The sequence below is a fragment of the Felis catus genome, chromosome B3, assembly GCF_018350175.1.
Source record: "Felis catus isolate Fca126 chromosome B3, F.catus_Fca126_mat1.0, whole genome shotgun sequence".
NCBI lineage: Eukaryota > Metazoa > Chordata > Mammalia > Carnivora > Felidae > Felis > Felis catus.
This window is the reverse complement of record NC_058373.1, coordinates 58547535-58569763: the sequence shown is the minus strand read 5'-3', so window position 1 is coordinate 58569763 and position 22229 is coordinate 58547535. Positions and strand designations below refer to the sequence as shown.

General features: G+C 46.6%; 1 protein-coding gene and 1 long non-coding RNA gene across 2 annotated transcripts in view; one reads left to right on the top strand and one right to left on the bottom strand.

Moving 5' to 3' along the window:
* The first annotated feature begins 820 nt into the window (after positions 1 to 820).
* LOC109500692 lies at positions 821 to 19037 on the top strand. The gene is made up of 5 exons (XR_002158397.3): positions 821 to 880; positions 3669 to 3796; positions 16865 to 16974; positions 18142 to 18246; positions 18471 to 19037. It is a non-coding gene; the product is annotated as an uncharacterized LOC109500692 (long non-coding RNA).
* The window catches only part of DUOX2 (dual oxidase 2), a 19956-nt gene continuing 8646 nt past the window's right edge, over positions 10920 to 22229 (bottom strand). Inside the window, exons 19-34 of the mRNA XM_023255425.2 lie at positions 21338 to 21563; positions 21165 to 21258; positions 19330 to 19517; positions 18516 to 18585; positions 18015 to 18098; positions 17287 to 17465; positions 16915 to 17145; positions 16636 to 16735; positions 15894 to 15943; positions 15500 to 15627; positions 15114 to 15267; positions 13487 to 13719; positions 13105 to 13263; positions 12600 to 12755; positions 12363 to 12491; positions 10920 to 12048 (exon numbers count right to left, since the gene is read on the bottom strand). Of these exons, the coding sequence (XP_023111193.2) occupies positions 11926 to 12048; positions 12363 to 12491; positions 12600 to 12755; positions 13105 to 13263; positions 13487 to 13719; positions 15114 to 15267; positions 15500 to 15627; positions 15894 to 15943; positions 16636 to 16735; positions 16915 to 17145; positions 17287 to 17465; positions 18015 to 18098; positions 18516 to 18585; positions 19330 to 19517; positions 21165 to 21258; positions 21338 to 21563 (2304 nt within the window). The 3' untranslated portion in view covers positions 10920 to 11925. The remainder of the gene's footprint in view (positions 12049 to 12362; positions 12492 to 12599; positions 12756 to 13104; positions 13264 to 13486; positions 13720 to 15113; positions 15268 to 15499; positions 15628 to 15893; positions 15944 to 16635; positions 16736 to 16914; positions 17146 to 17286; positions 17466 to 18014; positions 18099 to 18515; positions 18586 to 19329; positions 19518 to 21164; positions 21259 to 21337; positions 21564 to 22229) is intronic.

Sequence of the window (22229 nt, the reverse complement as noted above, 5' to 3'; positions counted from 1 at the left end):
GAGACACTCTTCTGTTCCCAGAAGGCCTTTGATTGTAGCCAGTTGCCAGAAGTAGGGAGAAGGAGGGGGCCACCCATCTCAAACAGTTACAACCCCACCCCTGACCCCCAGAAGACCCCTGGGCTGGCCTAGGCAAGATGGTCTGTTACATCATACACCCCAGGGTCATTCAAGGGGCCTCAAGGACTGTAGGGTGGATCCACTAGGTCTGAGCAGTCAGCTGTTTGCGTGTTTCAGCCATGAGGCTGCACCCTTGTGCTACTTTTTGGTCTTTTAAATTAATCGTTTAAGGGGCGCCTGGGTGGCGCAGTCGGTTAGGCGTCCGACTTCAGTCAGGTCACGATCTCGCGATCCGGGAGTTCGAGCCCCGCGTCAGGCTCTGGGCTGATGGCTCAGAGCCTGGAGCCTGTTTCCGATTCTGTGTCTCCCTCTCTCTCTGCCCCTCCCCCGTTCATGCTCTGTCTCTCTCTGTCCCAAAAATTAAAAAAAAAAAAAATTAATCGTTTTCTTTGTCTGATGACCAGCTGAGTGCCTGCCAACAGCGGGCCAGTCCTTGGTGCCTATCTGCATCTGGCAACTTTTGGTCTTAGCCACGTGTTTTGGGACTTGACTGCACTGAATTTTATGTTTTTTTAATTCATTTTATACATTTTTTTAATGTGGTTTTTTTTTTTTTTTTTTGAGAGAGAGAGAGCGTGCGCGCGCAAGTGGAGGAGGGGCCGGGGGAGGGGCAGAGAGAGAGGGAGACATAGCATCTGAAGCAGGCTCCAGGTTCTGAGCTGTCAGCACAGAGCTCGATGGGGCTCGAACCGCCAGAGCCGTGAGATCATGCCCTGAGCCAAAGGCCGACGTTTAACCAACTGAGCCACCCAGGCTCCCTGTGAGTTTTGTTTTTGAATCATCAATGACCCTTCCCTTCCTCTGTCAGAGGAACTCAGCGGGTACTCATTATGGCTGTGATTATGGTGTGTTCTAGCCCGCTTTGGTTGCTTTCTTCATTTGCTTCCTTTTCCCTGTATGCTATTTCTGTGGAGGACTTTGTGTTTTCTAGGTCCTTGAAAATTAGGTCAGAGGAGAACATCATCTCATCTTTCTAGTTTTTTTAAACTGGTTTTTAGCATAAGAAGCTTTAGTGGAATATTTTTATCCTTTCTACTACCAATTTCATATTTTAATCTTGCTTTAGAGAAATGTGAGTTTAAGTTTCCTCCCCAGCTTTACTAACCCTTTGATATCATATGGTTGTCTAGAAAACCCTGTGAACCTCACTATTCCCTTGCTTACTCGTTCTCAGGATATCAAAGCTAATGCACCATTTAATTAGACCTTGGTGTTTTAAATCACTTCTGTGTTCATGTCCCCACAGTCATTATCAATTACTTCTATAGCCCGTGGCCTGTGTTGGTGAATTCTTTCAGGGTTTCCATTCCTTGAAATATGCTCCTCAAGTGACAAAATCTCCTGGGATCTTTATCTTACGTTGCGAGTTCCTTTTCCTTCATGTTGTGGGGCTTTTCTTTCAGCCTTTCAGGCTTTTCTTCCCAGGCTTGAAAAGTGAGGCTAAAAAAATCTTACTCCAGCATCTTAAAACACCTCTTTCCAGAACCCCCCTAACCATTCACCAAGTACTGCACCAAGTGCAGAGATTCTACCTGATCTCATCGTAGAATTTACAGAGTTGGCAAGTAGTCATGCAGGGAAATGTTATGGAGGATTGAGTGGCTCTCTGAGCTTTAAAAACATTATCTCGTCTTGCTCATCTTCCTCATTCAGCAGGAAATTGAGGCTCAGTGTATTGAGGGAACGTGAATGGAGATAATTGGCACATGGGGCTTTGAGCTCCAGTGACCATTCCCTCAACCACAGTGATGCTGCATTTTCTTTGTGATATTTTTGTTCACAGAGTTGCCCTTGTACCTTGTTATTGTCTCTGTTTAGCTACTAGTGGGGGGGCGCAGGGGTGGTTTGCATTATGATCAACTCATTGTTTAATTTGGCTCTATTTAGGCTTTCTATGCTAGTATTCTTGGCATTGCTGATTATTTGCTCTCCTCTATAATGGAGATTTAACTCAGCTGAAAAACAAAATGTCCCTACCTTACCTCAATCCCCATTTTCATAGAACCCTATATTGTGAATAATTTGGTGTGTGTTCTCACAGATATACCCCAAACACTGGACATACATTCTATCTATGTATTTATATCTACATAGATGTAATTGTACAAAAATGGGATCATATCCTGGTTACATGTATTTCTGTGACAGTACATGCAGACCATATTCATTCTTTTTAATGCTAATATTATTCCATTGTATGGATGTACCATATATCATCATGTATCTTTTATCATTATCCTGTAGGTGGGTAAGTTTCTACAATATGTTGCCCTTATAAATACAGTGAATTTTATGGTACATATATCCTTCTGTATAAATACATAAAATATTTCTGTAGGATTTTTAGAAGTAGGATTTCTATGCTGAAGGATATTAAAGCGATTTTCAAGGATCACCCATATGCTCCCTTCGGGAGCAAAAATATTTTCCTCTTTTCTTTCTTTCAGAATAAATGCTAATCAATTGGATAGTTGTAATTCTTCAGCGTTTATCCCACTGTTTTTTCCTTCTTAGTTTCCTTTTAACCACCTTTTCTTTTTTGGTGGTGAAACACTGATTTTTTTTTTTTTCTTCAATTTTCCAAGCATTTAGTCTATGTCAGTCCTTTCATAGAAGTGGCTAAGACAGATATGGAGCTGACGTTTAATTGAAGGTGGTGACTGGAAGGAAAGAGATGATAAGTATGACCCTTGCAGATTGAGACGTTATAGAAAGTGAAATAAACAGGATGATGTGTTAGAGGATGTTATAGTTTTCTATTGCGGCACAAAAAGACTAACACACACTTAATGGGTTAAAACAGAAACCCTGATTTTGAAAAAAATTTTCTTTTGGCACAATCAGCTCTAATACAAATTTTGACTTGACAACAGTCGTCACTGTAACACATCAGCTTTGAATTTTTCTGTGCTGCCAGTCCTTGCTTATATGCAGTTATAATTCTAAAATACCTCTATTTTTGTGATTATGAAAATAATACATATTTCGTATTTAAAAAAACACAGAAATATGTAAATAGAAAATGAAAGTCATTCTCAGTTGTACTCCACCCCCAGAGAACAGCACTGATAACAATTTATAAATAAATATTTTCATAGTCACCATCAAAACACAGATATGATTTATTTTCACTTAGTAATAAATCTTAACCATTTTTATATGCTTACAAATCTTTGTAATTACAGTTTTCCAAAAAGACTTTTGTTTGTACTGGAATCCATTTTTAATGTTTCTCTTTTCATCTTATTAGAAATATTTTGTATTTTTGAACAATTAGACAAAAGACTAAGGACTCTGGAGATAATTTTCCAAATATCCTGAGTATGAGATTATTCATCTAAAAAACTTCATTGTAAATGGTTACGTAATATTCTGTTTGGTTCTGTAGCTTACTTAATTAACTATTCTCTTGCGGTCGGGTGCTATGGCTGCCTCACAGGGTGGCAGAGAAAATTAAATGAAGAGAGCATAGGGAACCCAGCCCTGGGCCTGACTTGGAGGGCAGTTCCTTTACTTTGTTTGCCTATCTGTTACTTCCACCACTCCAGGTATTGGTATTCCTGTCTCCCAGAAAACTCGGCCCTAACTGCCTTCTGTCCCATCTGGGGGCCTCTCCAGCTTATCCCCCAAAGTCTGTGCCTTCCAAAGATGTCAGCCTCTCCTGAACCCAGACCAGGTGAGACTCTTGTTTCCCATAAGATGACAACCCTTTTTCAGAAGTCACTGACACTGACAAAGTGGCCATACCACACTGGTGTCAGCAGATCCAAAGGGAATAGAAATTCAGAGATGTTCTCTTCTTCTGAGGAAGCCCTGGCTGTGGAGGGGAAACAGCTCAAGACTGGACCAGTAGAAGTGGACTCCGGCCCAGAGATGAGTTTGTACAATTGACCTTTTCTATCCTTCAAAGTTCAGCTCACAGTCTGCCTCCTCCAGAGACCTTTTCTGAACTCCCCCAGCCCTCACAGCTCTCCCACTCATCTGGGCATTTAATCAGTCACTTATTGTGCAATGTTATTTATTCACCAAATAAATACCCTCTGAGAATCTGCTCTGTGCCCAGCACTGTGCTAGGCAGTGAGGAAATGACAGCGAACAGCAAAGGCACAGGTCTTACCCTCTGGTTGCTTACAGCATAACAGAAAAGAGGGACATTGCACAAGTACTGTGCTTGCAAGAGGTATTGCTCTTCCTCCTAAGAGCTGGGCTGATTTTCCACTCCTGGGGGGCTAGGAGTGTGTCTTGAATTCCTTTTAGTCCCTGTGTGATCTAATATGCTCTGTGCTCGCAGCAGTTGCTCAATGAATACCTTTTGAACAATTAATGATGAGACACAAATTATAAAAATGTTGATTGCCCCTTTTTTATTGAGTTACAATTGACATATAACATATAGTAGTATGTTAGATTCAGGTGTGCAACCTAATGATTTGATATGGTGTATATTCTGAAATGATCACCACAGCTAATGTAGTTAACATCCATCACCATACATAGTTCATACAATTTTTTTTCTTGTGATGACTACTTTTAAGATCCACTCTCAGCAAGTTTCAAATATGTAATATGGTATCATTAACTATAGACAGCACCATGCTATAGTTTGATCGCTTCTTGATTGCGATCAAAGGCAATTTAGACATTTAAAGGCACCAGGGTGGTTTTAGACATTTAGACATTTAGAGGTTTTAGACATTTAGAGGCACCAGGGTGGCCAGAGCAAAGATTCCTAGATTTCGTGGGACCTGGGTTCAAATCCTGTTATTGCCTGTTACTGGATACCTGTGGACAATTTGTTCTCTGGCCTCAGGTACCTCCTCTGTACAATGGGGGCAATAATATCTCGTCCAAAAAGCTATTATAAGGATTAAATGAAGAAATTTATGTAAATGTGACATAGGATCTAACACATATAAACCCTTAAAAGTCAGTTCCCTTTCCCTAGCCAATTGAACTTTGGATGACAGGCCAAGGAAGTCTTTTTCCTAATAAGGGGCTTCCATTCACTTGGGATGAGGAGTGTAGAAGGGAATAGTGAAATTTTAGGTCTAGAAGGGGTCTTAGCCTAATCCCTTTATTTACTTGGTGAAGAAACTGAGGCCCAGAGAACTCAGTAACTTCCCTAAGGTCACACAGTGGTTTTAGTAGGACAGCTGGAAATAGAACCCAGGTCTGATTCCAGCATCTAATGTTTTGGGCAGTCTCTCCTAGACTCTCACTGTCAATCTCTCACTCTCAGAAAAGGGAGTGCCTTCATGTTACAGTTTATCTGAGGTCATTTTCCAGGGCGGAGAATTCCCGTGAAACTTGCTGCAGAGATTCTCACACCCTTTATAGAATTCTGAAGACTGGGCAGCAAGGAAGTAGTCAGCTCACTTTGTCACGTTCCATTTCAGACAAGGCCAGGATGGGGTGACTTCCAGACGATCTGGGGGCTTGGTATCCCTAGAGGGTAGGGCAAGCCTCCTCCTCTCTGTTCTTAGGGAGATACAAAGTTGGGGGAGCAGTCACACAGGAAAGGCTTGGACTACAAACAAGGTACTTGACATCACTCAAGACCTAAACACTCAAACTCCTCAAATATGGAGCTCTGCCTTCTGGATCCTCAACTTCTCTTAATTAAAGTAATAATTGGAGCAATATTACTAGGTGTCAGGCACAGTTAAGGGCTTTCCACACATTATTTTTGCCTGAACACGTGTAACCTACAAAATGAGGCACTGAAAGTTTCCTTTGTTTGTTTAAGGTCACCCATCTGGGTCTTTTTTTTTTTTTTTATGTTTTTATTTTGAGAGAGAGAGAGAGAGAGAGAGAGAGAGAGAGAGAACGCATGCGTGTGTACTAGCAGGGGACAGGCAAAGAGAATAGGAGAGAGAATCCCAAGCAGCTCCATGCTGTCAGTGCAGAACCCAGTGCAGGGCTCAAACCCACAAACCGTGAGATCATGACCTGAGCTGAAACCAAAAGTCAGACATTTAAATGAACGAGCCACGGGGTGCCTGGGTGGCGCAGTTGGTTAAGCGTCCGACTTCAGCCAGGTCACGATCTTGCGGTCTGTGAGTTCGAGCCCCGCGTCAGGCTCTGGGCTGATGGCTCAGAGCCTGGAGCCTGTTTCCATTCTGTGTCTCCCTCTCTCTCTGCCCCTCCCCCGTTCATGCTCTGTCTCCCTCTGTCCCAAAAATAAATAAACGTTGAAAAAAAAATTAAAAATAAATAAATAAATAAATAAATAAATAAATAAATAAATAAATAAATAAATGACTGAGCCACTCAGGCACCCCTCAAGGTCACCCAGCTGGGTCTTAAACCCAATTTGACTCAAGAGCCCTTACTTTTAACTACTTTGCTAGGTTGGCTCCACTTACTTGAAAATCCTTAGCAAATGAGTAGGAAGTTTTCCACATCTTGTCAACTTTCTCCTCTCTCAATTGGGGCAGAAGCTCAGTCTGGAAAGTTGGCAAAAGAGGCAAAGAGCTAGCCTTCATTCCTTTCCTACAGAGCTCAGCCTCACCGCCTCCTCATGTTGTCCACTCCCTTCCCACCTGACCCCAAATCTCTTCCATCCAATCTCATCCTCACCCTCATCTTCTCCATCCCCAATCCCATTGCCATCCAACCTACCTGATTCCTTCTCTATCCCTGTTCCATTTTCATCCTCACCTCTCTCCCTTCAAGGCAGAATCTGGGTTGGGCTTTGTCCCACAGCCTGAGATCAACATCTGTGACCTGACATAGAGAAGGTTTGTTCTGTTTCACACTGTTAGTGCTAATGTTTCCACAAATTTCCTCTAAGTCACCTTTCCCCAGTCCTCTTTTTCTGAGACATTTTTGTGGTCTCTCTCATTTACACAACTTTCCAGAGTCTATCCTCTCCCCTACACCCACTTATGTAGTCAGTGACCTCATTTTTCTCAACCCAAAGGCACATTGTCTGGTGGCTGCCTATTCCTGGCTTATCTATCCCAGGAGCCCCTACGCTTATCCCAGCAACAAATGGCTTTCTGGGAATCTGGGCAAGGTGAGTAGCCAAATCACATGAATCTATGCATAGGGTTAATATCTAGAACCTGGCTGGAGCCCGGAGTCAGGCTGTGTCACCTGAGGCTATTCAAGATCATGAAGGCACATCCCTCTGTCCAGCTGGACATGTATTTGGCATGGTCTGGTGTCTGGGCAAGAGTGATCATGGAGTCTTCAGGAGATCCTCAGACCCTAGCATGGCAGGTAGGGTAGGACTGAATAGAGAGCGTTATGGATAATCATGACAGCCACATCAACAACATTCTCTAGTTTGGAAAGGAGAGGTGAGTTAAGATGAGGCAGATAAATACTTTGAGCAGTCTTTAAAAAGGAATAAGTCAGGCACCGATGGGCCGGATTTTGGAATAAGCTAAGGTCGAGACTTAAGGGACTAGAGTTTAGGATTAATAACTGGTTGTGCACCTGGTGAGGAGCAGGAGGGCTGGAGTCCCAGTAAGCATGATGCTGTTAATAAATAGGTAGATTAGGGGCGCCTGGGTGGCTTAGCCGGTTAAGCATCCGACTTCAGCTCAGGTCATGATCTCACAGTTCTTGAGTTCGAGCCCTGCATCAGGCTCTGTGCTGACAGCTCGGAGCCTGGAGCCTGCTTCACATTCTGTGTCTCCCTCTCTCTCGGCCCCTTCCCTGCTCATGCTCTGTCTCTCTCTGTCTCAAAAATAAATAAACATTAAAAAAATAAAAAATAAATAGGTAGATTAATTATTACCACCTATTGCAAATATATTTTCTCATATTATAGTGCAATCCCTGATCTACTTTCCTTCCTTCCCTCCCACCTTCCTTCCTTCCTTCCTTCCTCCTTTCTTCCTTTTCTTTTTTTTCTTTTTAATGCAAGTTCCTGACTTAACTTTTGATTGCTCAGGCATTAAAAAATGGTCAAAGGACCAAAGAAGACCTACAGAAGATCAATAGGTACATGAAAAGCTGCTCAATATCACTAGTCATTAAGGAAAAGCAAACTAAAACCTCACGCCTGTTAGAATGACCATCATCAAAAAGATAAGAGATAGTAAATGCTGGCATGACTGTGGAGAAAGGGAGCCCTTGTGCACCGTTGGTGGGATTGTAATTTGGAGCGGCCACTGTGGAAAACAGTATGGAAGATCCTCAAAAAATTAAACACAGAACTACCATATGATCCAGCTATTCCACTTCTGGGAATATATCTAAAGGAAACAAAAACACTAACATGAAAAGGTATCTGTTGGGTGCCTGGGTGGCTCAGTGGGTTAAGCATCCGACTTCGGCTCAGGTCATGATCTCACAGTTTGTGGGTTCGAGCCCCATGTTAGACTCTGTGCTGGCAGCTCCAAGCCTGGAGCCTGCTTGGGATTCTGTGTCTCTCTCTGCCCCTCCCTGGCTTGTGCTCTATCTCACAAAATAAATAAATAAATAAATGTTAAAAAAATTAAATATATATATATATATATAGCATCTGCACTTTCATGTTCATAGAAGCATTATTTACATTAGCCAAGACATAAAAACAACACAAGTGTCTATCAATGGATAAGTGGATAAAGAAGTTGTGCTATGTGTATATATATATAATGTATGTATATCTATATATAATATTATGCAGTCATAAAAAATGAGGAAATCCTACCATTTGTGATAATAACATGAATGGATCTTGAAGGCATTATGCCAAGTGAAATAAGTCACACAGAGAAAGAAAAGTACTGTATGATCTCACCTACGTATGGAATACCAAAAAAAGCAAACTCATAGAAAAAGAGATCAGACATGTGATTAAAAGAGGTGGGGGTGGGGAGGGAGAATTGGAGAAAGGTGGTCAAAAGGTACAAACTTCCAGTTATAAGATGAGTCAGTACTAGGGATATAAGGTACAACATGACTGTAGCTAACACTGATGAATGGTCTATAGGAAAGATGTGAAGAGAGTAAATCCTAAGAGTTCGCATCACCAGGAGAAAAAAAAATTATTTTTTCTTTTCTTCTTTTCTTTTTATCATAGTTATACGAAGTGCTGAATGTTAGGCTGAAGCTATTGTGGTAATTGCTTCACAATATATGTAAATCAAACCATTATGCTATACTCCTTAAACTTATACAGTAATATGTGCTAATTATTTCTCAATAAATAAGGGGGAAAAAAGAGGCACTTACTTAAAAATGGCTATCTGGAATAAACACATTGCCAGCCACATGACTAGATAAAGAGCCAGGCTGCACTGCACCCCATCCCCTCACCACTCTAGGCTCCATGGCTTTAGAAATCTTGGTTGATTTTGTTTGGTAACTAACCATTTGAGCTGCTTGTTTCCTGTCTTCCTGTATTCTCAATTCCCACTCTTATGTTTTTTTTAAATATTTTATTTGTAAGTAATCTCTATACCTAACATGGGTCTCAAACTCACAACCCTGAGATCAAGGGTCACATGCTCCACCCACCAACCTAGCCAGGCAGGCACCCTCTCCACTCTTATATTTTAAACTCACCAATAAAGAGTGAGCCTGCAAAACCCTAAGCACCCATCCTCTACCTCAGTAGAAGCAGAAGCCTAAGCCTGAGCCATGACCTCATTGTGTGGCCCCAGTTACACCATATAATTTCCACCACTTATAAGTAATAAATCTCATATCTTTCAAAGTCTCCTGATGGATTGCTGAGGGTGTCTTACAATCATAAGAAAAACCCACAAGGGCTGGTCCAGCTACAGCACTGATTATCAGTAGGCTGAGACTGGCACACAACACATACATTTTCTCATCTGTATCACTTTCTGGGCTATTATTGCTATCTGACTTCCTAATACCCATATAGAGGGTGGTATACATGAGGAAGTAGCCTCAGAGAAGTTAAGGGATTTTCCTCTGTAACTACTTAAGAGTAAAGTTGGGACCAGAATCCGGGTCTCTGATCCAGCATTCTTCCAGTTCTGTCAGAGATTCCTTCAATATAGAGGGTTGGGAGCCAAAGGCATTTGGCTTGTCAGAAGAGGTTGGGTAGGACCAATGAGAAGATGAGCCTGGGGCAGGGATGTGGAGATGGGCAGAAACTCTCCCTGCCACAGGTCTTATTGGCTAGAGAACTCTGTGATTCAGCAATTCCACCCTAAATATATACCCAAGAAGAATGAGTACATTATGTCCAGATATATACCCAAAAGGAATGAGGGCATTACAAAGTGCATGAACAAAGACAAGTGCAAGAATGTTCATTGAAGATTTATTCAGAATTATCAAAAACTAGAAACAACCCAATGTGCATCAATAGGAGAATGGATAAACATCTGGGACATCTCTACAGTGAAATACAACTCAGCAATAAAAATGAATAAACTACTGATATATACAACAACATGGACAAATCACAATGACATTGTGCTGAAAGAAGCCAGTTTCCAAAGGGTACCTTCAGTATGACCAAAACTAATCTGGAGTAACAGAAATCACACCAGTGATTGCTTCTGCTGGTTGGGGGAGACTGACTGGAAGGGGTACAAAGGAAGTTTCTGAGGTGGTTGAAATGTTCTCTATCTTGACTTGGTTAGTGTTAACACATGTACATATAACTTGAAGATTTATACACCTTGCCATATGAAAATTATACTTAAATTTTATTTTATTTTATTTTAAGTTTTTAAAATGTTTTTATTTATTTTTGAGACAGAGAGAGACAGAGCATGAGCAGGGGAGGGGCAGGGAGAGAGGGAGACACAGAATCCAAAACAGGCTCCAGGCTCTGAGCTGTCAGCACAGAGCCCCATGCAGGGCTCGAACTCACGGACTGTGAGATCATAACCTGCGCTGAAGTCAGATGCTTAACCGACTGAGCCACCCAGGCACCCCTGAAAATTATACTTAAATTTTAAAAAATAATTAAAGCTCAGCTTTTTAGGAAACAGTTACAGAAGGAAAAGGAAGTGTCTTATAGAGCCTAGTATGGAGGTGACATCCCAGGTTGCCTCCTATGTAAGGTGACCAGCTTTGTCTGATTTACCTGGGATTGAGGGCTTTCCTGTGACAAGAGGCTATCACTGGGAGAGTCCTGGGCAAACCATGACAGCTGGTCACCCCACTCTTGTGGAAGTGGGGAACTGGGTGGGAGCTTTGGATGTCTGGCAGACAGGTTGGATTCCCTTGGTCTCAGAGCCCAGGTGCTGCTCCACAGGCTCAGAGAAGGGCCATGGAAAAGTCATAGCAGCAGGCATTGCTGGTTGACAGCAGGAACATCAGGACTAGGGAGGCATCTTTGTTCCCTGGTTATTATTCAGTGTTCCTGACCCTTTAGGAGCAAGAAGGGGTCGGGGGTGGAACTGGAGGAGCAAGACCCCAGAGACTGAATAGAGACAGTTTGATCATCCAGATTCTAAGCATCGTGGCTTCTATGAACTGGGCTCTGAGGAAATTTTCACTTAGCCCTCTCTTCACCTTAGTTATCCCCACTCCATCATCCCTCAAATGCCTAAGCCAAGAAAATACCAAAGCAGTACATTGATTTTGTGCAAGGAAAAGAGGGACATGGGACCTATCAGAGGCAAATGCTATTGTATCTCTTCACCTCTACAGATGTCACAGGGCAGAGGCTGTCCCTACTCTCCTTTGTTTGCCATAACCTGCTGTTGCTTGAGCTGGAGGGGTCTTCTCTACCTTGTCAAAGAATAGGACAGGTGGGGATATGGGGGAGGAACTCTTCCAGCTTTCTAGCTGAGGCCCGAAGTGGATTCTAACAGAGAAACTGCTGGCAGGGCTGGTCCACAGAGGGGGAAACAGGAACCAGGAAGTTCTAAGAGGTTCTCAGAAGTTCTCATAGTGATGCATGAAGTGGGCCTGGTCCTGCCTGTTGATGAGCTGACAGGCCTTCTCTACATTCTTGGTCATTCCTGGAGGGCCACAGCTGAACACTCCAATCTTCCGTACCTGTCAAGTGTGTTGCAGGGAGTGATTGCATAGAGGAGAGGCCTGCAGGCTTAAGGTTATCACCCCTTGGGAGGAAGCTGCTTCTCAAGCCTGCTGGAACGACTAAAGCATTGACCTCTGGCTCTGAGGAGGAGGCTTGAGCTAGGGGCAGTCGGGGGTAGGGAGGGTTTGAGGCCTTCCTCCAACACCTGACCCCATCCTGGAGCTAGCATGGGATGGTTCTCCACTCAGATTATAGCTGTAGGGTGCTTAAGGTCCAGGATATCCTGGCAGGGGAAGGCCAGGGTTTCAGGACAGGTGGGGGTGGGGCTGACCTGTGGGTGGACCTCCTGCAGGGATTTGAAGAAGAGCTCGAAGGGGGGGCGGCCAAAGTGCGTGATGGAACGCAGGCCTGTGAACAGACTCCGGTTCAGCACCTTCTGGAAGTGTCGCTCACAGATGTACTGGGAGAGGGAGTAGAGGAGGAATGTCACAGTCAGACAGAGCCAGGGTCAGCTCTTAGTCTAGATGGTGGCCCACATACCTACCCTGCCTGACCGGCCCTGACATACCAGCATGGTGGTCCTGAGGTCAAACTTCTCAGCCAGCTGGGTGATGTAGATGTGCACGGACACCAGGTCCTGGCAGTCATTCTCTTCCACCTCCCGGATGATGTCAGCCAGCCACTCAAACTGCCGCTGGGTCCGTGTCACCCAGATGAAGTAGATCTGGGGACACATTGCTGGAGCTCAAGACTCAGCTCAGCTCAAGTTTCATCCACCCCAGATGCCTTCACCTGAGAGGCTGGAAAGCCTCAGACCACCCACAGACTCCAAATCTCTGGCAGCCCCACAAGCCTGATCTAAGTCTTTTAACCAGCAGACCCCAGCAGAGGTCCTTCTGTCTATACGTCCTACCCTCCCTCAAATGTTGGGCATGTGGGCATGTGTATGAATAGCCCCTGCAGACTCAGTGCCTAGGGGCCAGGGGCTTTTACTCATATTACTCTGCTGTGATGTGGGGACACAATCAGGCAGTCTGTCCCATTCCTTCTAAGAATGGGAGAGAGACACTCACCTTTTTACAGAGCATTTGGCTGCCCAACGATGACTTGAAGACCAGGTCTTTGAGGATTGAGGCAAAGGGGGTGACCCCAATGCCCCCTCCCACCAGCACGGACACCTCAAATTTATGCCACTCCTGGTGGCCCTCTCCAAATGGCCCATCGAGGTACAGCTGCCAACCAAAGAGGGAGAAGAGATGAGCTTGGTCTGGCCCCAGATCTGAGGTTAGAAATGGGTATAGGACAGGGAGAAGAGGGCTACAGGAACCACAGAGCCTCTTCTCAGGCACCCCAGCCTGGCCTTGTGCTGGCTGGAGCTTCTAGTCTCAGGGTAGGGGAGAGTGGGGACCCTTTGCCAATGCTGGAGACCAAAGAGTGGTTCCTGGTGGCAGGCACCTTTGGGTATCTGGAACAGCCGTCGCCCATTGGAGGTGAGTAGATCTCCCTGAGGCGAGTGGTCCAGGGCCCTGCTGCCCGGATGTGAAGGCTGAGCGTGTCCTCATGGGGCGCAGAAGTCAGTGTAAATGGGTGGTACTCGTTGGTCCCCAGAGTCAGACAGGCAATCCGCACCCACTGTCCTGACTTGTACTCAAAGCCTTGGGGCCGTTGGAATTGCAGGTGAGTCACTCCTGGGAGTCATGGGCAGGCAAGGGCAGGGATCAGAAGGCTTGCTTCCAGTACCCGAGGACTGGCAGATACCCCAGATACCTTGTCTACTCTACACATATGGTCTGAACAAGTGGAGCTCCTGGAGGTAGGAGTCAGAGGGTCCCCTTCTCTCTTTCCTGGGTAACCCAAGAATTAGATTTCTCTGCTACTTGTTCCAGCTACTCTCCTCTCCACTCCTTATTCCCGTGAAACATCCAGGCCCCTATGCTACTATCCTGAATATCAGCCTACAGGTCAGAGGACCTATTTCCCCAGGGACCATCTCACAGTTTACCAAACCTCCACCATTTGAGAATTACCTTTGGATAGGCCATTTCTGTGCATCTCTGCACTACTGTTTATCTAATGTTTTTCTTCATATTGACTTAATTTTTCAATATGATTTACCTTGACAAACTTCAGATCACTCAGACAGGTGGAAAACCAGTATCATGTATTGTAAATAGAAGGCACCGTATTTTATCAAATTTTAGCTGGATACTGTGTGGTGTGCCAGACCACAGCTGAGCCTCAGGCCTGTTCTTTCTTCGTTTAAAAAAAAAAAAGTTGATTTGCAAGTACTGGAAAGTGCAAAAAGCATACTAATAACATGCTGAGGTTTTTGTCCTTAAGTAATCTCAATGGACATAAAGTTGAAATGAGATTAATTTTCTTACTATGTTAATCCTGAAGATTAGATGGTCCCACAACACCTAAAACCATCTTCTGCCAGCCTCTACAGTGGTGTGAATCCTCACTTTAGCCAACATAAACTCTCAAAAATTGACTCTCAGGGGCAACTGGATAGCTCAGTTGGTTAGGTGTCTGACTCTTGGTTTCAGTTTATGTCATGATCTCGTGGTTCGTGGGTTCAAGCCCTGCACTGTCAGTGAGGAGCCTGCTTGGGATTCTCTCTCTCTCCCTTTCTCTCTGCCCCTCCCCTGCTCATGCTTTCTCTCTCTCTAAATAAATAAACTCTAAAAAAAACCACAAAAAACAAAAAACAACTAAAAAATAATAGACTCTTGAAATCTGGGCCAATTGCCCATCTCTGAAGGGGGGTTATTCTAGGAGGAGGGGGTGGGAGGGGTATAGATGGTTCCCTGGGGAGCACCCAGACCACACACAAGGGGGTCTGTGTTGTCCTTAAATGCCTTTCAGCTGCCTCTTCTCATGGTCACTTCTCATTGTTTGCAAGTCCTCCTGGGGGCAACACAGCCCTTTCTGGGCTCCATTTGTATCAGGAAAGCTGCAAGGGTCCCCGACAGATTATTAAAAGGCCTGATGGGGGTCTGGAGGCCTGTGGAGCTATCTCCACATGTCCCATGAGTCGACTTCCAATGCCCCCCACCTGGGGTCATGTTGGGCCTGGTACCTGAAGGCAGCAGCTCCGCCTTCACCACGCTGATCTCCACCTTCTTCCGGCTCAGGCTCACCAGCTTGTCCCCCCCATAGATTAGTGCTGGGACCAGGAAGTAGATGTGGAAACGGGGCAGCTGGATCAGGCCGAAGCTGCCGTGGATGATGAGCTGGAGACGTGGCCAGTTAGTACAGCTCAGGCCCAGCCGGGCCCCTCCCTGCACCCTCCCTTGCCCAGACACTTCTTGCCCGGACCCTGGGCCTGGGCTGGGTAGATAAAGCCACCATAGACTTCAGAGGCTGGGGTCTCTGCTCTCAGGTCCAATTAAGCCTGCTCCCTACCCCCATTATGAGTGCTCATCCCTGCCCCCGTGGACTGGCCCTGCCCAGAGAATCCCTCACCAACACATAGAGCAGGATGTAGAGGTGGTGGGTCAGCCAGAAGCCCCGGAAGCTACGGCGCCGGAAGTGGTGGGAGGCGAACACATACATGATGGCCAGGACCACGAGCAGGAGCACCCCTGTCATGCCTGGGGGCAGCGGGGACAGGGTCAGAGAATACTTTTGGGACCTCAGCATGGGCTGAGAATATGACAGCGATCCCCCAGTCTACCCTCCTTCTCTGATCTCCCTGGCCCCCAGAACAGCTTGTCTGCCGGGGCTGCAGCTGAGGCTTGTCCTGGAGACTAGAAAGGGAACCACGACCACTAGACAAGTATGTATTCATGGGAGGATGAAGACAAACAGAGGTCCTCAGATAGAACCCCCAGGCCCCACATACACCCCTACTCCCTACCTGGGACTGTCTCGAAGAACCACCAGTAGAACTTTTGGGGAAGCTGGGACCTGTAGGGCAAAGGTATATGAGCTTCTAGCTGGGGCAGGATTGGCTTCCCCACTGTCACAATGTGATTCTGCTTCTGCTGGCCCTGACTGCTGAGGTTACTGGGCCTCCACTCAGATGGCCAGGGATCCATCCAAGGAACATGGCACCCAGCCACCCACAGTTCCACCCTCTGCTTTCTTGGCAATTCTTCCTTCTGCATTATCTTGAACTCTCTTACTGCTATTTGCTTCCTTGGGTGCTCGGTTCACATTCTGTAAGCTCCATGAGGGCAAGGGTGTGGTTCTGCTCATTGTTCTAATCCCTATGCTCAAACAATGCTAGGCTTGTAGTAAATACTCAACAAGTATTTGCTGAATGACTGCATGAATCTAGCATGTCTATTCTCTGGCACCTGGATGGTCATGTATGATGTACTCCATGAATGTTTGCCCAGTGAATGAATGGTAGGCTAAGATTCCAAGTTCTGTGTTAGGTACATGTGGGAAACAGTCTCTAATTCATCTCCCAAACATCTTGCCTGGCTAATCATGGCCACTTCCTTCCAGGGCAAGGAAGTCACCTCTCAGCATCCCCAGCAGGCTCTTCACTCTCATTCAGTGAGAGTAGAGTATCGAGGGCCATCTACGTCTTTTCCATTATACCCTTTGGCCTGCCCCAAATGTCCCATGGGGGAACCCTCCCCAGAACTGACCCATCATTCACAAAGACGTTGGGAAAGACACAGGCCAGCAGGCTGAGGGGGCTGACTGAGAAGATGAAGACATTGACTGCATGGCCAGCACTGTGCAAAACTGAAAGAGACTCTGTTAGAGATGCCACCCAGGGCCGACTCTACCTCCCACCCTGAGGAACAGAGGAGGCACAGGGAGGAGAGACGGGAGTCTATGTAGCTCCAATCTCCTCACTCTTCCCCCCCACAGCTAGACCCAGGGGAATGCAACAATGGGGAGGATTCCCAGGAGCCACTGACTGGCCAGGACAACGGCAGCCATGGCGATCCAGCGATGGAAGTCCACGGCGGCGTCGAAGGGTATGTAGCGGTTGAGGAAGGTCTCACGCAGGAAGGTGATGAGGTTGCGGCACATGGTGAGCAGGATGTAGGAGAACATGAAGGAGATGCTGGCGGCCGTGCCCCGGGACAGGATGATGCCCACAAAGGTGGTCTGTGCGATGCCCGAGGGTGGTGAGGCAAAGGCATAATCTGGAGAGGGGGTGTGGGTGGATCAGCATGGCACAGAGGCTGGGGTCCCTGGCCTGGGTCAGAACGCCTGGGCTCCAGTGGGAAGAGCAGCCAGAAGGCTCTACACGCCCCTTCCCACCGCCCACAAGCTGTAACTCTTACAATAGGCACGCTCTGCAAACAGGCCAGCACAGATGGCAGAGAAGACCGCCACGCACATGATGTGCCGCAGGTAGTTCTCCACAAAGCGCTTGTACTGTCGCAGCTTCTGGGCCAGGGGGCCCCGCTGCATCTTCTCCTTCAGTGCCTCCGTGTACAGCCGGGGAGGGGGCACCACTGTCCTGCAGCGACGGGAGGCAGCTGGCCGTGAGACCAGGGCACCCCGACCTCCCCTAAATGCCACCCCATGAAGGAGACATGATAACCTGGCAGGGGTCAGGATGGGCCAGAACAGATGAAGGAAACAGCATTTGGGGAGTAGACTCCTACCCGCCCCCAACTTTCAGCGCTCATCTTTATTTGCTCCATCCACCCGCTCTTCTGTCTTCCCCCTACTCCACCTCATCTTCCTCCTGTGTGTTCTGTCCTTCCCTCTGGGTGCTCCCTGAACGGGCCTCACTGATGTGCCCAAAGCAGGCAGGAGCCAGGAGAGCCCTTACTGCCATCTTGGTATTGCATCTGAGTGCCAGGCCCCTTTCCTGAAGGTTAGGGTGCAGAGGTTGGAAGATGTTGAAGAATTATTTGACTCTATGGCTCACCAGTCAGGTCAGAGACACATAGAACGAGACACAGGATGGTCCCTTGTGTGTCCAGGAAGGGTGGGCAGGGCCCAGAGACTCTGAGACTTCTCCCCATGTTTCCTTGGGCCTGGGGGTCTAGAAAGTACTTACTTTTTGCCAAACCTCTTCTTCAGCACCGGACCTCCCAGCTCTGGGGCTTCTGAGGCAGGGAGCCCTAGTTCCTGAGAGCAGGATCTGAGAAAGGAAAAATGGGCTCATTCTCCCCTTGTCTTTGCAGCCAGGAGAAGAATCACCGGGTCAGAACTTCAGAGGATGGGGATGAATCCTGGAACCCACCCCTGCCCACAGAACCTGCCCATAAATCTGGTCAGAGAGATGCCAGGTAGGAGAGGCAAGGCAGAATGAATATGATGCGGTCATCTGTCTTACAGAAGGATTCTGTCTTGAAGTGTCAGGGAGACAGCTAGGATCCTGAGCCACATGGCATGAGGGAAGCAGCTGGAATTTGGGCCAGGATCAATTATGTACTAAGAGCTACTTTCAGAGGAAAAATATCTGGTCCCAGGAACTGATTCAGCCAGCCCTACTTCCTTCATTTCTCTTCAGGGGACCTGGACAAGGGGACCTGCCAATGCCCCCATTCCTGCTCACCGTTCCCCAGGAGTCCGAGTGATGAATGAGACTCGACAGCTGATGTTTGGTTTAAAGATGTCTCCAACACCTGGAGAGAAGAACAAGAGTCTGGACAGGCTTCCCCACAAGGGTAGAAGAATGGTAGACTGCCCCCCTCTCTTCTCCGGGAAGGCTGCCACAGCAATTGCCAGTGACTTTGCCATGTTGTCATCTCTTGTTCCAGCCTTGTTCCCCTCACTGCCCACAATGGGCACCCATTGCAAACAAGGGGGTAACTTGGTATAATTAGAAAACTGCAGGCAGATGCAATCCTGCATCCTTTGTATAAAGAAAATAACGCCTCTTCCTCTGACTAGCTACACCCCAGACCAATGTGCATGAGCTGAGTAAGTGGCATGTAGGCTGGATTTCAGACCACCCTTGACCTCTCAATAGGCATGTTTGTGCAGTGCACATGTATGTGACACCCTTGACTACACGTGCCTGGCTCTATACTAGGCACAAAAGACTTGAAGAGAAATAAAACCTGACTCCTATCCACCAGTAGCTCTCATTTTGAAGACACGTCCCTCCCTGACTCCTACCATTTCTTTTTTTTTTTTTTTTTAATTTTTTAATGTTTATTTATTTTGAGAGAGAGAGAGAGAGAATGAATGGGGAGGAGTAGAGAGAGAGGGAGACGCAGAATCCAAAGCAGGCTCCAGGCTCTGAGCTGTCAGCACAAAGCCAGACGTGGGGCCTGAACTCACGAACTGTGAGATCATAACCTGAGTGAAAGTCAACTGACTGAGCCACCCAGGTGCCCCCTACCATTTCTTACATACTCACGTACTTCCACCTCCACCTCTGACGCAGAGCTGAGTGCGTTGGAGCTCGCTGTCATGGTCCCGCAGCATGAAGTGGAAATCCTCCCACGTCAGCTCCTCCTTATCCTGGAAGCCCGACTCCCGGAACATGGACTCCACCACCTCAGTCAGCTGGGCCTTGGACAGGCAGTTGTTGGAGATCTCGATGAAGGACCTGGGGGAGGAGGAGAGATACACCAGTCTGTCATCTGGCAAGGTCAGGTTCAGGCAGGTGCACGGTGGGGCGGGCCCCAGATTATCTAATGTGGTTACCAGTGACCCGGGAAATGGCATTGAGAAGGTGTTCATCCAGCCTGTAGTTGACGTTAAGCTGGGTGGGGTGGCCACAGGTTTGAAATTGAAAGTGACCTTGACCAATTAGAGAAAGCAGCCCTCAAACAAGGGGGCATTGAAAGGTGGGATCAATGTCCATTTAGTGTAGGGACATGTCCAGATGACCATGGGCTTCTTGTGTGGCAGGGTCTCTGCCCACTCTCTTGTGTTAATGCATCCCACGCTGCCACTGGCCTCCCCCTTTCACAGTCCAGTGGGGGCACAGAAGCCTGGATGCTGGGGGAGGAGATGTAGCTACAATGGCTGCTGCTTCCTTGTGCCAACACCCCAGGACACAGGCAGGATTGTTTCCACACCCAATCTCATAGCACCCAGAGTGGCCATACTCTTCTTAGGTTGTCCTTTGGGATAAAAACAAGCCAACCATGCATGTTTGTGTGAATCCAACAGAAAAAAAGACCTGTGTGTGTCTGGCACAGCAAGACCATTAAAAAACACATCATCCAAGTGAGACTGGGCAAGATCTACAACTGAACATAGGAAGAGAAAGTGGATGCTTGGCCCTGGTGGACAGGGACCCTCTCCGACATCCCTAGAGCCTCACCCAGGTCTGGGCCTGCAATAGCACACCCAGTGAGGGATAGACTGAAATCAGCTTCACCAGAGCCTTTTAGAAGCCCATGTCCAGTTGTGGTGTCTGGGATGGAAGAGGGATGTGGAAGTTAGAGGGAATGCAGAAAGAAATGGAAAGGCTTAAGGTAGAAAAGGTAAAAGACTCTGCACTCTTTTATGCATTTGGTTTATTCATTTGCTCATTTATTCCATCTGATTCGTTAAGTATGTATTGAATACCTGCTATGTGCCAATCACAGTGCAGAAGAGGTGGATTCAGTGAGAAACAAAAGAGAAGTAAGAACCCTGTCCTTATGGAGCTGAAGGGGACTTTCACTGTTACCAGAACAGTGTCTTTAGGAATAAGAAGTCTATGCACTCAAAGCTGGTCTTTGTCAGCACACCACAACCAAAAATAACTTAAGAAGCAAGAAGAAAGAAGGGTTGGAATACAGAGGAACTTTCCATGTTTCTTCTGCATTTCCTAGTGATTAATACAGGAAAAGTGACCAAGGTCATTAATCTTCCATCCATTAATTCACGGCGCAAAGCACCAGTGTTAGGTATGGTGTAGAAGAGTTTACAAAGATCCAAAGGCATCCAAAAGGGATACTAGACTTTTGCTATTGGTCATACTGACTTGGTGGTTGTTGTTTGTTTGTTTGTTTGTTTGTTTGTTTGTTTTTAACTAGAGAGGGAGAATTTTCTAGCTCGTGTAGACAGTGCAGATAATAGACCCTCCTGGAGGCAGGGGCCTGGCCAGATAAACTTATGAAGCTGGATGCTCTGAGAATCTAGAATGCAGTATCCAGGCTTTCAAAATAGATGGCCACATAACCTCCTCACCTACCCTCCTCTGATTTGACTTTGTTTCAAATATCAGGGAGTCTCAGAACTGGAAGGGCCCACTCCATACCGCATCATGGTGAAGAATTCATCCTTGGAGAGGAAGCCATTTGCATCAAGGTCATACATGGTGAACATCAGGTGGGACTTGTCCTCTGGGGAGCCTGAGAAGAAAAAGAGGGATTCAGGTCACCTCTGTGCTGAAAGACTGCTGGTTCCTGAAGTGGTCCACTCTCCCCCTACCTTTCATGAAGACCACCAGGATGTCCAGAAACTCCCGGAAGGACAAGTAGCCATTGCCATCTTTGTCAGCAAGAGAGAACATGGACTCTACAAACATGTCCTGGGGCTTGAGGCCCAGGGACTCGGCAAACTCAGCTCTGCTCAGCTCACAAGTCAGGGCCTCCCGCACCTTCTGTGATGAGTCCAGGGGCAGGGTGCCTGCATCCGCCTGGTCGATGTCCAGCACCTGCACTCGGGCAGTAGCAGAGGGAAGGAGAGAAGAAGGTGAGGCCTGGGCTGAATGCAGTTCAGTGACCCTTCACATCTCCCAAAAGTCCAATTCAGAAATAGTGAGCCCTTGTAGCTCTCCTGATCCTTAGATATACTTCTGACCTGGGCCTCTGAGGCAGTGACTCAGATCTCTAGCAGCCAGCCCATTTTTTCCCTGGACTCAAGATCCAGGAGCTTTATATGTTAGGAATGGTGCTAGGTCTATAGGTGGGGGGTGGAAATGGGAGGGAACAAAGTTTGGGATTCAAAATGCGAAATGAGAGGCCCTATACTGGGGACAGAAATGAAGTAGACAGTGGTGGACAGGCAGGAAAAGGCTAGGGATATATTTATTCTCTTGTCAATTTAGACAGGGCTACCATGTGCCTGATTTGGTCTCCTGGACGCAGGGGCCTGGCCAGATAAACAATCTTCTGATTAGCTGGATTTGGTGGAGACTGCTGGGGATTTATATTTTTAACAAATTCCCAGGTTAGGTGGCGGCTGCTGGTCCAGAGGCCACACTTTGAGAACCACTGATGTAGACTATATCACTGAATCCTCACAACAACCCAAGGTGATGGATCCTATTACTTTTATTTTATTTTATTTTATTTTATTTTATTTTATTTTATTTTATTTA